The sequence below is a fragment of the Callithrix jacchus genome, chromosome 7 (assembly GCF_049354715.1).
Source record: "Callithrix jacchus isolate 240 chromosome 7, calJac240_pri, whole genome shotgun sequence".
In the NCBI taxonomy this organism is placed as follows: Eukaryota; Metazoa; Chordata; class Mammalia; order Primates; family Cebidae; genus Callithrix; species Callithrix jacchus.
This window is the reverse complement of record NC_133508.1, coordinates 80,798,654-80,814,393: the sequence shown is the minus strand read 5'-3', so window position 1 is coordinate 80,814,393 and position 15,740 is coordinate 80,798,654. Positions and strand designations below refer to the sequence as shown.

Genomic DNA, 15,740 nt, shown 5'->3' with positions numbered 1-15,740 from the left:
GTGAGTCAAGATTGTGCCACTGCACTCCAGCATGGGTGACAGAACAAGACTCAGTCTCAAAAAATAAAAAATAAAAAAAAATAGAAAAGAAAAAAGACTGAAAAAAACGAACAGGGTATCAGTGATCTGAGGGACAGTATCAAGTGGCCCATCATATAGGCAGACCGTGTGTCAGAAATAGAAGATGGAAGAGAACTCCAAAATTTGACAAAACAGTGGCCAAAATTTTTTGAAATTTTATTAAGACTATAACCATTTAGACTGAAAAAGTTCAATAAATCCCAAACAGAACAAAGGTTAGTTGAAAACCATACAAAACCAATCACTATAAGAACAGATACATTACGTGGTAAAAACAATAAATAGCTAAGGCAAGATTAATCAAAATTCAGTACAGTGGTTACCTCTGCAGAGAAGGATGGATAACTCAAAGCTTTAAATGCATTAGTAAATTTTTTCTCTTTTTAATTTCATTTTTTGTAGAGACAAGGTCTCTCTGGTTTCAAACTCCTAGCCTCAAGTCATCCTCCACAGGATTCAGAATCTACTAGAGAGTTCACAGGTCTTTGTTGTTTTGAGACGGAGTCTCGCTCAGTCACCCAGGCTGGAGTCCAGTGGTGCAATCTTAGCTCACTGCAGCCTCCACCTCCCAGATTCAAGTGATTATTCATCTCAGCCTCCTGAGTAGCTGAGATTAGAGGCACCCACCATCATGCCCGGCTAATTTTTGTACTTTTTGTAGAGTTGGGGTTTCACCATGTTGGCCAGGCTGGTCTCAAACCTCTAACCTCAATCCACCTGCCTTGGCCTCCCAAAGTCCTGGGATTACAGGCGTGAGCCACGGCGCCTGGCCCACTTTGTACATTTCTAGTGTCCTCCACTAGACTGTGACCTCCACAAGAGCAGGAGCCCATTTGCCCACCGTTACAGTGCATATCATATACCCTTCATCACTCTGGTGCTCTCCACATCCATCTCTCATCTTACATTTCAGCAAGAAGCAATTTGGTCTGCTGACCCTACCCACAAGGCTGTCTGTGAGCCAGATGGGCTGAGGAACAGAGACCAGCCCTGGCCCAGTGAATCCAAGATGGCCTGCTCCATGGAAGGGATCAGATGCCCTGGGAGAAATGAAAGAGACTGAGTACCCAAGACCTCAAACTGGGGCTAGTGAATGGGTCATAAATAAGCCCCTTCTGCCCCTGTTCTTTTAATCATGTCCACTCCTCTCACTTGGGAGCTTGGATGGAGGGCACCTGGATGTCCATCCCAGGAATACCGAGGCCACTAGTAACACAGATCAAGGTAGTGTAGTGCAGGGTCAGGGTAGGGGTGGGAGGCCAGGGGCAGGCACAGCCAAGGCCGTGTGGCTTCCCCAGAGGCCCAGATAAGCTTGAGCCTGCAGAGGTCCAGCTTCTCTCCTTGGCAGCACTGGGTACATTCATAAATGTTGTCTATGAGCTTTCTGCTCTACAGAGGCAGGTTGTCTTCATGCACCTCTGAATCCTAACTGTCCATGCTAGTTTCCAGAAGAGAGAGACATGTCCAGTGGTATATGTCCAAGAAATGAGAGGTGCAGCTAACCCCATGAGTCCTTCGGGTCTGAAAGAGGCACCTCCACAGGAAGTCTTTCTTCTCTGACACATCCTTTAGTTATCGCCTTACTCCTCGCAATGGGTCGCCACAGCCTTGGTGCATTCAGTATTGTAGGCTCAAAAAACATTTGCTGAATGAATGTAGAAGTTCAAGACTGCCTCTCCTCTGAGCAGTTGTGAGGTCCAGTGTTCTGTCTGGAATCCTTTTCCTTCTTCATTCACCTGTTCAGTTTATTTCAAAATTTGAGTGATAATTATGTGTTACACTCTTACTGGACCCAGGGGTTACCTCCTCCAGAAAGCCTTTCTGATACTCCCATTTAGGGGCTCCTCTTCCCCATGGCCACTGTACTGAGGTGGACCTCTGAGTCCCCGGATCAAGACACAGAAACCCTTGAGCAGAGAAACCAGCTCTCTCCATGCTCGGCACCAGCCTGGGTTCAGGAAACACCCATACAAGGCACCATCTTCTTAGGGAAGAGACCACCTCTGGGGCAGACAGATCCTGGTTGGGATTCTAGCTCTACACTTGATAGCTTTATCAGTTTGCTGGAGTAAAACGGCCTGCTGAGTCTAGATATGAGATTCTAAACTACCTGGCTGAGTTATCAGGACCCCAAGGGAGAGCAGGGAAAGATAGGCCACTTAATATCTGGTGCTTGGTAGTCCAGGGACCTAAGGAAGGTGAGAGGAGCAGAATATAGTGAGATTCTTCCTTATCTGTCCTAGTCTTAGATCCTCCTTTCCCTCCTAGCCCTCAGTCACCTAGAAAACAGAGCCTGAAAACAAGAACTAGGAACTGGTGTTTTATTTGGAGAGGTGCAAACCAAAGGCTTTGGAAATGAGAAAATGGAAGAAAGGCAGGACAGAATAGGAAGCAATGCGAGATGATGTATTAGCAGGCCAGGGGCTGCTTCATGACAAGCCTTGCAGAGGACACAGCAATTGTGTCCACCAGCTACTTGGGAGGTCTCCCCATTGATGGTACTGTTTTGGAGAAGTGGTGTCATGCAACAATTTCTGAAAGGGAGAGGAAAAGGGGGAATTTATCTACCCGAGTCTCACCTATCTCCCATTTTCCACTAGTCAAATTTCGTCTCATAAATATTAACTCCCAGCCTGACACTATGGCTTATGCCTGTAGTCCCAGCATTTGGGGAAGCTGAGGCAGGTAGATCACTTGAGGCCAGGAATTTGAGATCAGCCAGGCCAACATGGTGAAATCCCATCTCTACAAAGTATACAAAAATAAACCAGGTGTGGCGGCACCTGCCTGTAATCCCAGCTACTCAGGAGGCTGAGGCAGAAGAATTGCTTGAACCTAGGAGGCAGAGGTTGCAGTGAACTGAGATCGCACCACCGCACTCCACTCTGGGTGACAGAGCAAGACTGTCTCAAATAAACAAGTTTCCCCACACTTCTAAGTTTGCTAGTGGCAACTTGGGATCCCATGCCCTGTGCTAGGCCACTCCATCCAAGTCTGTGAAGTGGTGGGAAGAAACAGAAACTCTGGGTACGTGGCCAGTGAGTGCCAGGGAGAACCTGATGCATTATATGTGCCATGTCCAATATAGTCCAAAACTGGTTTTTTCATTTTCTGGAAAAAGAAACAAGGCATAGTGATCCAAGACCTTTCCCAAGGTCACATAGCTATTCAGTGGTAAATTCAGGATTTGAAAATAATCTGGCTCTGGAAACTGGATTTTATATAGCAGGCAAAGAAGTCACTAAAGGGTTTTAAGCTGGGGAGTAACAAGAAATAAAGAGCTTTTTTGTTTGTTTGTTTTGCTTTTGAGATGGAGTCTCACTCTGTCACCCAGGCTGGAGTCAGTGGCGCGATCTTGGCTCACTGCAATCTCTGCTTCCTAGGTTCAAGTGATTCTCCTGCCTCAGGCTCCTGAGTAGCTGGGATTACAGGTGTGAGCCGCTGCCCCCCCGGGCCAATAAAGAGCTTTTTTTCACCCCCCAAGATGGAGTTTCACTCTTGCTGCCCAGGGGAGAAGGTCTTAGACAGCAGAGGCAGGCAGGAGCTGTGTAGAAAACCTGGAATGAGGAGACTGACCTAAGGACCAGGAGCAGGAGCACCGTCCTGCTCTCCATTGTTGGCCTGTGGGTCTGAGGGTCCTGGCCGATGAGTCTTCTGGTGTTGCCTAAGATGGTCAGATCGCATGAACTCTCTGCTGCACTGATCACATTTATATGGTCGATATCTGGTGTGTACCCGAAAATGTCGTCTAAGCTCATCAGAACGGAAGAAAGACCACTGACAATTTTCCCATTTGCACGAATAGGGCCTTTCACCTGGGAATGACAAGGGAGAGGGAATTTAGAATAGAAGTAGGAAGGAAGGCATCTGACTCCATGAGGCAGAGCAGTCCAGGTTGAGGATTCAAAAGGAAAGGTCCAGGGAACCAGGGAGGAGCAACATTCTCAGGAGTGCCCGCCCAGGTATCTTGTCACAGTCCTCCTGGATGGCAAGTCTAGCTTAGTTCCAAACTTGGAAGATGAAAGACTCATCCCAAACAATTACCCACCAGTGGTCCAGGACAAATGTAAAGCCCAGAGACTCCTCCATCCCCACCCCACCTGACACCTCCTTTACCTGTGTGCTTGCGCTGGTGGCTCACGAGGTGGGAGCGTTTGGTATAAGCTTTTCCACAGTTCTCGTAGTTGCAGCAGTAAGGCCTGGCCTCTGAGGAGTCCCCTCTCCCACTCCATTCCTGAGGCCTGGAGTTCTGCTCTGTTGCTTGTGGAGCAGGTGTGGGCTGCTTCGGTAGGAATGGGCCTTCTTGGGAGTCTGGCTGACTCACAAGAGAATCCTGAGATCCTAAACCCAGGAATGACTGGGACTCAGCTGGGGGCATCCCAAGGTCATGGGTGCCTTGTTGGGGCAACATCTGAGCCACAGAGGGGAGCACGGCCTGGGACTCCATGGGAGGCATGGTTGGAGCTAATGCTGTTTCATCAGCAGGTGCTGTCGAGAGGCCAGGGTAAGGCATGGTAGGGTCCCCAGCATGGGACATCATTGGGATTCCAGTGGAAGCCGAGACTGGCAGCCCACTGGGGTGCATGCTTAGATTGCCACTGAAGGCCCCGGCCACTCCTGGAATATTGGACTCAACTATAGGCATTATCTGAGGCTCACTGAATATCATCATCTCTTGCTGACAGGGAGACACTCCCTGACTGTAAATCACCCGGGAAGGAGCGAGAGTCGCTTGGGGGCAGTAGCTCACATCACGCTCAGGCAGTGGCATGCTAAATGGGGGCCCCTCTTCATCCACATTCTGCCCCGGCGCCTCCACAGACACCAAGGGGGACCCCGGCATCCCTGTGCTGTGAGGAGAGTGCTGAACGCTTGGTAGGCCATGGTTCCAAGAGGGGTGCACTCCAGAGCTCCCAGTAGATGAAGCCACGTTCAAGATGGGCACCAAGCTCTTATTATCCTTGGGGAGAGAGACAGTCAGGTGATTTTTACCCTTGCTCAAATTCTAGTTCCACATGTTCCTCCTCTTTATCCCCAGACCCCATCCTAATCCAGCCCTCTATCTCCATCTCCTGCTTGAATTCTCCTGCCTCCAACCATTTTCCAGCTTGGGCTTTCTAACAGGTCCGGCTGATACGAGCCCCAAGGAAGCCTAAATGTAACTCATGCCACTTTCCCTCCGACATGTTTTTTGCTTTTTATTACATGCAAAGCAACAAAGAGAGGAAATAAAACATCTCATAACCTACCCCTTCAGCAAAACTTTGAGAAAATGTTCAAACTCTAAATATTGAGGTGGAGTTTTGCTCTTGGTGCCCCACTGGAGTGCAGGGGTGTGATCTCAGCTCACACAACCTCCACCTCCAGGTTCAAGCGATTCTCCTGTCTTAGCCTCCCAAGTAGCTGGGATTACAGGCACGCGCCACCACACCAGGCTGATTTTGTATTTTTAGTAGAAACAGGTTTTTCCATGTTAGTCAGGCTGGTCTCAAACTCCTGACCTCAGGTGATCTGCCTGCCTCGGCCTCCCAAAGTGCTGGGATTACGGGCGTGAGCCACTGCCCCTGGCCCGAACTCCAAATTATACATAAAAGGGATGGGGATTGTCTGGAAGTCAGGGGCACTATCCCTTGATGACTTGCATGAAGGGTAAGAAAGAGATTGGTAGAAGGTCTTAAAATAGGATAGGAGCCAAGAATCATATTTTTTCAAAACTGTCAGTAGGCCAGGCACAGTGGCTCACAACTGTGTAATCCCAGTACTTTGCAAGACCAAGGCAGGTGGATTGATTGAGCTTGGAAGTTTCAAAAAGGAAACAAAAACATCAGCTGGGTGTGGTGGCAGGTGCCTGTAGTCCCAGCCACTCGGGAGGCTGAAGCAGGAGAATCACTTGAGGCCTGGAGGTGGAGGTTGTGTGAGCTGAGATTGGGCCATTGCACTCCAGTCAGTGCTGACAGAGACCCTGTCTCAAAAAAATTAAGCAACAACAACAAAAGTGGCTCACGCCTGTAATCCCAACAATTTGGGAGGCCAAGGTAGGTGGATCACGAGGTTAGGAGTTCAAGACAAGCCTGGCCAAGACGGTAAAATCCCATCTCTACTAAAAATATGAAACTTAGCTGGGCGTGGTGGCGCATGCCTGTAGTCCCAGCTACTTGGGAGACTGAGGCAGGAGAATTGCTTGAACCCAGGAGGCGGAGGTTGCAGTGAGCCGAGATCATGCCACTGTACTCCAGCCTGACAACAGAGTGAGACTGTCTCAAACAAAACAAAACAAGCAAACAAAAAAAACAACAACCCAGTATCCATAAGATACTAAACTATCAAGACAAATTGAAGATTGCAATTTTTTTCAAAAAATATCACCAGAAAATTGCAAATCAAGGGTAAACGTAATAACACTCAAATGAAAGAAAGAAACAAAGAAAGAAAGAAAGAAGAAAGAGAGAAAGAGAGAGAGAGAGACAAAGAGGGGGAGAGAGGGGGAGGGGGAGAGGGGGAGAGAGGGAGAGAGAGGGGGAGAGAGAGAGAGAGAGAGAGAGAGAGAGAAAGAGAAAGAGAAAGAGGCCTGGTGCAGTGGCTCATGCCTGTAATCCCAGCACCCAGCACTTTGGGAGGCCGAGGTGAGTGGATCACTGAGGTCAGGAGTTCAAGACCATCATGGCCAACATGGTGAAACCCCGTCTCTACTAAAAATACAAAAATTAGCTGGGCGCGGTGGCACACGCCTGTAGTCCCAGCTACTCGGGAGGCTGAGGCAGGAGAAACGCTTGAAACTGTGGACGTTGCAGTGAGCTGAGATTGCACCACTGCACTCCAGCTTGGGCAGCAGAGTGAGACTTCATCAAAAAAAGAAAGAAAAGGAAAGAGGAAAGGAAAGGAAGGGAAGGGGAGAGGAAGAGGAAGGAAGGAAAGAAGGCAAAACTTAAAAGCAATTACAACTTTTGCAGCAAAGTTATAGGAACATTACAGGTCAGAAATAGGGAAATTCCAAGAAGTTACATCCAGACAACAGGATAGGAATTATATTAGAGAGTAAGGGAATGGGGCAAAGGTAAGAAAGGAGCACTGGAGGGGCTTCTATTTCTTGACCTGAGTGATAGTTTCACAGGTTTTTTCTTTATAAGAGTTCATTACTTTGTAGAAGCTGTACTTATATTCACTTTTCTGTTTGAGTGCTATTTTTAGTAATGTGGTTTAAAATAAGTTGGAGTTGCTGGGCACAGTGACTCATGCCTATGATCCTAGCCCTTTGGGAGGCCCAGGTGGGAGGATCGCTTGAGGCCAGGCCTGAGCAACATCGTGAATCCTCACCTCTACACAGAACAAACAAACTAGCCAGGGATGGTAGCAGACACCTGCAGTCCCAGCCACTCAAGAGGCTGAAATGGAAAAGACCACTTGAGCCCGGGAGGTCAAAGCTGCAGGGAGCTGTAATCACATCACTGCAGTCCAGCCTGGGTGACAGAGTCTCAAAAAAATAATAAAACGCTAAATTTAAAGAGGAAATATTCTATACAAATTCACAATGTGTGTGTGTGTGTGTGTGTGTGTGTGTGTGTGTGTATATAACATATACGTATATACATATTCTAACTCTGTCCATTAGAAATTGTAACTCTAATACCAATGCATGGTGGCTCATATCTGTAATCCCAGCACTTTGGGAGGCCAAGGTGGGTGGATCACAAGGTCAAGAGATTGAGACCATCCTGGCCAACACGGTGAAACTCCGTTTCAACTAAAAATGCAAAAATTAGCTGTGCATGGTGGCGCGTGCCTGTAGTCCCAGCTACTCAGGAGGCTGAGGCAGGAGAGTTGCTTGAACCTAGGAGGCAGAGGTTGCTGTGAGCCAAGATTGTGCCACTGTACTCCAGCCTGGTGACAGAATGAGACTCGGTCTCAAAAAAATAAAATAACAATGTGTGCCTTTAGAGCCTAGACTTGTCTCTAATTCTATTCCTTGCTAAAAGTTAGACCAAGAATTTCCTGACTCCAAGACTGAGAAAAAAAGGAAGGCTGAAGGGAGCCTGGTACATTTTGTGCCAGAAAATAAGGGAGCTTTCAAAGATTAGGACTGGGTCAAAGGAGACAGGAAGTGACATCAAAGAAGCTGGCAGGCTAGGAAGCACCAGGAACCCGTATCCCCAGCATGATAACTATCGCACTGGCGGCATTTGTCTGCTGTAAGTTGTTTGGAACAATGCAGGGTATTAAAGGCTTGTAGGTGGGTGATGAACAATGAGAACACATGGACACAGGGAAGGGAGTACTACACACTGGGGTCTATTGGGGGGAATAGGGGAGGGACAGCGGTGGTGGGGAGCTGGGGAGGGATAGCATGGGGAGAAATGCCAAATGTGGGTGAAGGGGAGGAAGGCAGCAAAACACACTGCCATGTGTGTACCTATGCAACTATCTTGCATGTTCTGCACATGTACCCCAAAACCTAAAATGCAATAAAAAATAAATAAAAATAAAGGCTTGTAACACTGGGTGCAGTGGCTCAAGCCTGTAATCCCAGCACTTTGGGAGGCCGAGGCGGGTGGATCACGAGGTCAAGAGATCGAGACCATCCTGGTCAACATGGTGAAACCCCGTCTCTACTAAAAATACAAAAAATTAGCTGGGCATGGTGGTGCATGCCTGTAATCCCAGCTACTCAGGAGGCTGAGGCAGGAGAATTGCCTGAACCCAGGAGGTGGAAGTTGCGGTGAGCCGAGATCGTGCCATTGCAACTCCAGCCTGGGTAACAAGAGCAAAACTCTGTCTCAAAAAAATGGCTTATAACTTCCAAGGGAAGGCTTTGAGAGTAAGTTGTAGTTAATTTTGGTCAAGCTAAACTCTTAGATAGGTAATGGCTACCCATACACACCCTATGTTCCTGGAGCTACTTTCATGCAGCCTGCAGGAGCCAGAGTGGGCAATAAAAACCTTGTCCTCTGACTAATGGGGATCTATGTCCTGATTGTTATTTGCTGTTTCTGATTATGAGGTGCAGACAGAGGTAGGCAGCCATTGTTGCAACTCAGCCCCCAATGTTACAACCTCCTCCCCTTCCCACTCAAGAGACTTCCAAATATGAATACAAACATCCAAGAAGCTGAATGCAATTCAAGTAAGATAAACTCACAGACTCATACCAAGAAACATTATAATAAAACTGTTGAAAGCCCAAGACAAAGAGAGAATCTTGAAAATATTAAGAAGTGACTCATCACTTATAGGGGATCCCAAAAATTCCCAGTAGCTCTTTCATCAATAACCTTGGACACTAAAAGACCACAGGTTGATGTATTCAAAGTGCTAAAGGAAAACACAAATCAAGCAACCTGTATGTGGCAAAACTGTCTTTCCAAAATGAGGAAGAAATTAGACATTCCCAGATAAACAAAAGCTGGTGTCATTACCACTAGACATGCCCTGCGAGAAATGCTAAAGGCAGTCCTTCAGGTTGAAATGAAATGTCGCTAGGCAGTAGCTTGAAGCCAAGTGAAGAAATCTGTCATAAGAAAACTTTCTGATAAGGGTAAATATATGGACAACTGTAAAAGTGAGTATTATTATAACTTTGATAACTCCACTTTTTGTTTCCTACATGATTTAAAAGTGCATTAAAATTTATACTTTTATTTTTTGACATACAATGCACACAAATGTAATTTTGTGAGGTCACTGAAAAGAGGTGGGAATTGAGCTGTACAGAAGCATTTTTTATGTGCTGCTGAAGTTAATCTGGTATAAATTCAAATTAGAATGTTATAACTAGGACGTCAAATGTAATCCTCATGGCAACCACAAAGAAAATAGCTAGAGAAGAATATATACAAAAGGGGCCAGGCACAGTGGCTCACACCTGTAATTCCAGCACTTTGGGAGGCTGAGGTGGGTGGGTCACTTAAGGTCAGGACTTTGAGATCAGCCTGGCCAACAAGGTGAAACCCATCTACTAAAAATCCAAAAATTAGCCGAGTTAAGTCCCAGCTACTTGGGAGGCTGGGGCAAAAGAATCACTTGAATCAGGAGGCGGAGGTTGCAGTCAGCTGAGATCCAGCCATTACACGCCAGCCTGGGCGACAGAGGGAGACTACAACTCAAAACAAAAAAAAAAAAAAAAAAAGAAAATATACAAAAGGAAATTGTGTTATATGGAAATGTAAGTTTCACTGTCAAAAAAAGATCAATTAAACAAAAAGACAATGCTGGAAATTAGGAACAAAATGGCAGAATTAAATCCTTCCTTGCGAGTAAAATACTTCGGAAAGTAAATGAATAATGCTTTCCAAAAGACAAATTGGCAGAATGGATTAAAAACATGATCCAAATATATGCTGTGTATATATTTAGATCCAAATACCACAATAAACCAACTAGATCTAACAGACATACACAGAAACACTACTCAACAGTAGAATACACATTCTTTGAAAGTGCCCATGGGCCATTCTTTAGAAAACCAGACAGTACTTCCTACTTTACAGAAGAATACAAATTAGGTCTCGATAGATTTAAAGAGAAAGACACTTTTTCTTGCTGTTTTAGAAAAAAAGCAAAAAACAAAACAAAACAAAAAAAAAAACGTGTCATACAAAGTATCTTCTCTGACCCACAACCAGATAAATTAGAAAATTTTCAAATCTGTGGAAATTAAACACCATTCTCTGAAACAATCAATGGGTCAAATAAAAAGAAAAGTACAACAGAAACTAGAAAATACTTAGAGACCAATAAAAAGGAAAACATAACTACCAAAACTTAGGGGATGCAGCAAAAGCGGTGATAAGGGGAAAATCCACTGGTTTAAATGCTTACGATAAAGAATACACCTGTAATACCAGCACTTTGGGGAGGCCAAGGCAGGTGGATCACAAGGACAGGAGTTCAAGACCAGTCTGGCCAAGATGCTGACACCCCATCTCTACTAAAAAATATAAAATTTAGCCAGGCATGGTATCAGGTGCCTACAGAATCCCAGCTACTCCGGAGGCTGAGGCAGAGATCTGCTTGAACCTTGGAGACAGAGGTTGCAGTGAACCAAGATCACACCATTGTACTCCAGCCTGGGCAATAGAGTGAGACTCCATCTCAAAAAAAAATTGAAAATAGCCAGGTGTGGTGGCAAGTGTCTGTAGTCCGAGCTACTCCAGAGGCTGAGGTGTGAGAAGCGCAGTCAATCACAGCTCATTTTGGGCTGGAATGCAGTGGTATCATCATGGCTCACTGCAGCCCCAAGTGACAAAGGCCCAGCTATTACCCAAACTGAACATTGCTAATTGAAGTGAATAAATTAATCATTTATTCTGCCTCTCCAAGAAAAAAATTATTTCAAAATTACCAAATGACTACAGTTAAAACCTTCTTCCTACTTTACAGAAGAATACAAACTAATAAATGTAGAATGAATGGTGGAATTTGAAAATTTATTTTGCGACCATATGCAGTGGCTTGCGCCTGTAATCCCAACTACTGGGGAGGCTGAGGCACGAGAATTGCTTGAACATGGGAGGCAGAGGTTGCAGTGAGCCGAGATCACACTACTGCACTCCAGCCTGGGAACAGAGTTGGACTGTCTCAAAAAAAAAAAAAAAAAGGAAAATAAAATTTATTTTGTAACCCCTAAGGAAATTTGAGGAAAAATTTAAACTTAGTGTTAAAGCCAGTAGGTGACCCTGGCCAGGTATGGTGACTCATGTCTGTAATCCCAGAACTTTGGGAGGCCAAGGCTGATGAATCATGAGGTTAGGAGATCAAGACCATTCTGGCCAACATGGTGAAATCCTGTCTCTCTACTAAAATACAAAAAATTATCCAGGCATGATGGATGGTGCATGCCTGTAGTCCCAGCTACTCAGGAGGCTGAGGCAGGGGAATTGCTTGAACCCAGGAGGCAGAGGTTGCAGTGAGCTGAGATTGCACCACTGCACCCCAGTTTGGCAACAGCAAGATTCCGTGTCAAAAAAAAAAAAATTAGGTGAATGGCTGGTAGAGTACTGGACAATGGATACATACAAGGGAGAATCACACAGATTACTTTCTGACCACAGGGTAAACCTTAATAGAAAGCTTAATTAGGCTTTTCACTACCTTAATACAAGTATCACCAGATTCGGGTAACCAGATGTATCTCCTGATGTAATGCAAGATGAGGCCTACCGTACACGAGGCACTCTTGCCAAAAATCTTGAATCCAATTAAGCTGTAAGATCTAATCCTAATTAAAGGTAATACAAGTGACAGAAGATAAAGCTAAATTATCACGAGGAAGCAATCTGATATCTCCAAAAGAAACATCCTGTAACACAAAAGTTAGCATTATGAAAAACCTAATCTCAATCATGAAAAAATAAAACTATTCTTCTAACTTCAGAGACTCAAGGGACATAATCACCAGATGCAGTGTGCAGTCTTAAATTCTGGTTTGAACAAACCAGCTACAAAGTATCTTTAGGAATAGCTAGGGGCATTTGCATAAGGCTGCATCTAAGATGATTTAAAGGAATAATCAGCTGGGCGAGGCAGCTCATGCCTGTAATCCCAGTACTTTGAGAGGCTGAGGCAGGTGGATCCACTTGAGGGCAGAAGCTAGAGACCAGCCTGACTAACTTAGCAAAACACCTCTACTAAAAATACAAAAAATTAACTGGGCGGAGTGGCACACACCTGTAATCCCAGGTACTTGGGAGGCTGAGGCATGAGAATCGCTTGAACCTGGGAAGTAGAGGTTGCAGTGAGCCCAGATCACACCACTGCACCCCAGCCTGGACAACAGAGCCAAGACCCCGGCTCTCTCTATATATGATATATCATATATTAAAGTAATATATTAATTATTAATATATTAAATAATAAAAATAATATATCCAATTTTGATAGGTTTGATTATGTGGTTTTGGCTATAGATCAAATGTTCTTTTTTAAAAAAAACCCTAGAAGAGTTGGGAAGATCTTGTTTTATTTTTTAATATAATGAATTTTAGAGACACCTGGATTATCACAAAAGCTTTCTAACTATTGTCCTTGAATCCAGCCCACATCCACCAGGGCACTCCTTTGAAAATGCAAATCTAATGGAGCCAGATCATGTTTAAACTCATCAAGGGCTTCCTACTGCTCTTGGAATAAGCAAGCCCTGAATGACCTTAATGGTGTCTCTGGGCGCTCCCCCACCCCACCACCCCTCCCCCCATCACTGTCTAGACACTGGTCTTTCAGTTCCTCCTAAGAGGAAGCAGCCACCTCTGGTCTCAGACCTGAAAAACCTTCACTTGACCAGTTCTGTTCTCTAGTCCCAGACCAGATTCTCAGCTGTCTCCTAAGCTCCCAAATCAGGTCAAACACCTCCGGTATCTGTTCCCATGCACCCACGACTTCTCCTTCTCGTATGCTGTACATTTCCAATCATTCAGCTAATGATTTATTTATTTATTTATTTATTTTTAGAGACGGGGTTTCACCATGTTTGCCAGGCTGGTCTTGAACTCCTACCCTCAAGTGATTCACCCGCCTCGGCCTCCCAAAGTGCGGGGATACAGGATTGAGTGCCTGGCCTCAGCTAATGATTTATTAATAAAATTTTATATCTATCTGTTTTATGGTAAATTCATCATCATATTCCAAGGGTCCGGCAAAAGCCTACCACTTAGTAGGGCTCCAATTAACATTTTCGGTTTTTTTTTCCTGGTCGTTTTCTGCTCACTTCCTAACCTGATATTTGCTGTTCTGCCTACTCACGTCCCTCGCCAGAAAGTTGCCTGGAACCTTCTTACCCTCCACGCGCCCAACACGAGCTCTACTGCTGGGCGAACATTATTGGAATAAACGACGTATGATACACCTCAATCTTCCAACCCTCCCTTTCCACCCTTCCCTTGCAACCCCTCCCCTCGGGTTTCTGCTTCCCTCGCCTCCCCTCTCCTCCACGGCCTCCCCGCCCCGCCGGCCCCCACCCCGCCTGGCCCTCCCGGCCTGCCAGGGGCTGACACCTGACTCACCTGGGCGGCCTCGTGCGCCGCCTGCCACCGGCTCAGCTCCCCAGTCTCCTGCTCCATTTCAGCCTGCGCGCGGCTGTACATGAAGACTTGGTGAGGTCTATGCTGTCTCCTGAACAGACGGGGCACCTGCCACCACGGCGTCTCAAGCGGGTATCGGGACATCACCACGCCACAATCACCTTCTATTTACCTATTTACAGCTGCGCCAGGGGGCGGAGTCAACCCCACCCATCCCTCCCTGCGCCGACCCCGCCCTGCCCCAGGCCACCCACGGGCCCTCAGCAAGCCCCAACCAAGGCAGCGTCACTGACGGCCACCGTAGGCCTTGACCGCTTCTTAAAGGAATTTTGTCCGCCCACCAAAACCACCCATTCCACCCTTCAGTCTGAGCTACCGTTTCACCCAAGTGGAAGCTGGGGACGCGCAGGTCTCAGACTTCAGCCAGGAGGAGGCTGGAGAGAGAGGCAAGGCCGGGTGTAGGGCCTTCTGCTGAGAGGAGAGCCTCTGCCAGCACTCTACCAGGTCGGGATCTTGCCATAAACTTTGGGAGGGCTGGAGCTTTTCTGCTATAGGCCGGACACCTCTGTCCCTTGTCTGTACAAAAACTGACGACTGGGAGCTTCATGGCACAACCTATTTATTCTGCAGTGTTTACTGAGTGCCCAGTATGTGTTGGGCCCTGATCTCAGAATTAGGAGTAAAATGGTAAACAGGAAGAACAAAGTCCTTGCTGGCAATCTCCATCTTACATGGGCAGACAAGAAATGAGTAATAAAGCTCATAACTATTATCATTTTAGATGGTGATGAGTGCTATGGAAAACCGAAACAGAGAAATGTGAGCTCAAAGCTACATGCCTCAAAGGAACCAGCCAGAGAAAGGTCCAAAGGCTCTAAGGCAAGAAAGAGCCGGACAGTGCTAGAAGGCAATTGAAGGCAGGGCAACCACAGTGATACCACAAGGGCAGTGACATGAGGACAGAGGGGTAGGGCCTTGAGGACCATAGAAAGGAGTTTGGATTTTATTCTAAGTGTGATGGGAAAGCACTGATGGATGTTAAACAGGAAATTGGTATGATCTGATATATGTTTTTAAAATAAACCATCTGGCTCCTCATCGATTATAAAGGGCGAGAGGGATGCAGAGAGAGCAGTCAGAAATCTAAAGGAGCAGCTGGGTGCGGTGGCTCATGCCTGTAATCCCAGCATTTTGGGAGGCCAAGGCAGGCGGATGATGAGGTCAGGAGTTCAAGACCAGCCTGCCCAACATGGTGAAACCCCATCTCGACTAAAAATACAAAAATTAGCAGGGCATAGTGCCACATGCCTGTAATCCCAGCTACTCAGGAGGCTGAGGCAGGAGAATCGCTTGAACCTGGGAGGCAGAAGTTGCGGTGAGCCGAGAGCGTGCCATTGCGCTCCAGTCTGGGCCACAGAGCGAGACTCCATCTCAAAAGAAGAAAAAAGAAAAAAAGAAATCTAAAGGAGCTGTCTAAGAAAGGGATGTCAGTGTTTGGTCATGGAGGTGGTGCCCACCCACCTGTAGTCCCAGCTACTCAGGAGGCTGAGGCAGGAGAGCACTTGAGCCCAGGAGTTCCAGGTTGTAGTGTGCTGTGCTGATTGGGTGTTCACACTAAGTTCAGCATCAATATGGTGAACTCCCAGGAGT

At 46.3% G+C, this 15,740-nt stretch overlaps 1 protein-coding gene across 2 annotated transcripts; it reads right to left on the bottom strand.

The window, feature by feature from the left end:
- Positions 1-216: 216 nt before the first annotated feature.
- On the bottom strand, positions 217-14,227 carry KLF17 (KLF transcription factor 17). Of its 2 annotated transcripts, none has more exons than XM_017974642.4 (4): positions 14,073-14,227; positions 4,198-5,041; positions 3,658-3,896; positions 217-1,817 (listed from the first exon to the last, which is right to left on the bottom strand). In XM_017974642.4, exons 1-3 carry the CDS (start codon positions 14,151-14,153, stop codon positions 3,658-3,660), a joined length of 1,164 nt encoding a protein of 387 aa, XP_017830131.4. In that variant the 5' UTR covers positions 14,154-14,227; the 3' UTR covers positions 217-1,817. The 2 variants fall into 2 exon arrangements, with proteins under 2 accessions (XP_017830131.4, XP_035107082.1); XM_035251191.3 differs by lacking the exon at positions 217-1,817 and adding an exon at positions 1,833-2,615.
- Positions 14,228-15,740: the final 1,513 nt, after the last annotated feature.

What these genes read in the sequence shown, in the direction of transcription:
- KLF17 (XM_017974642.4), bottom strand. Translation starts at nt 14,153, where the DNA reads ATGTACAGCCGCGCGCAGGCTGAAATGGAGCAGGAGACTGGGGAGCTG. An exon ending in CGGCGCACGAGGCCGCCCAG is followed by an intron (nt 5,042 to 14,072) that starts GTGAGTCAGGTG and finishes TCTCTCCCCAAG; the next exon opens with GATAATAAGAGCTTGGTGCC. An exon ending in CCACCAGCGCAAGCACACAG is followed by an intron (nt 3,897 to 4,197) that starts GTAAAGGAGGTG and finishes TGTCATTCCCAG; the next exon opens with GTGAAAGGCCCTATTCGTGC.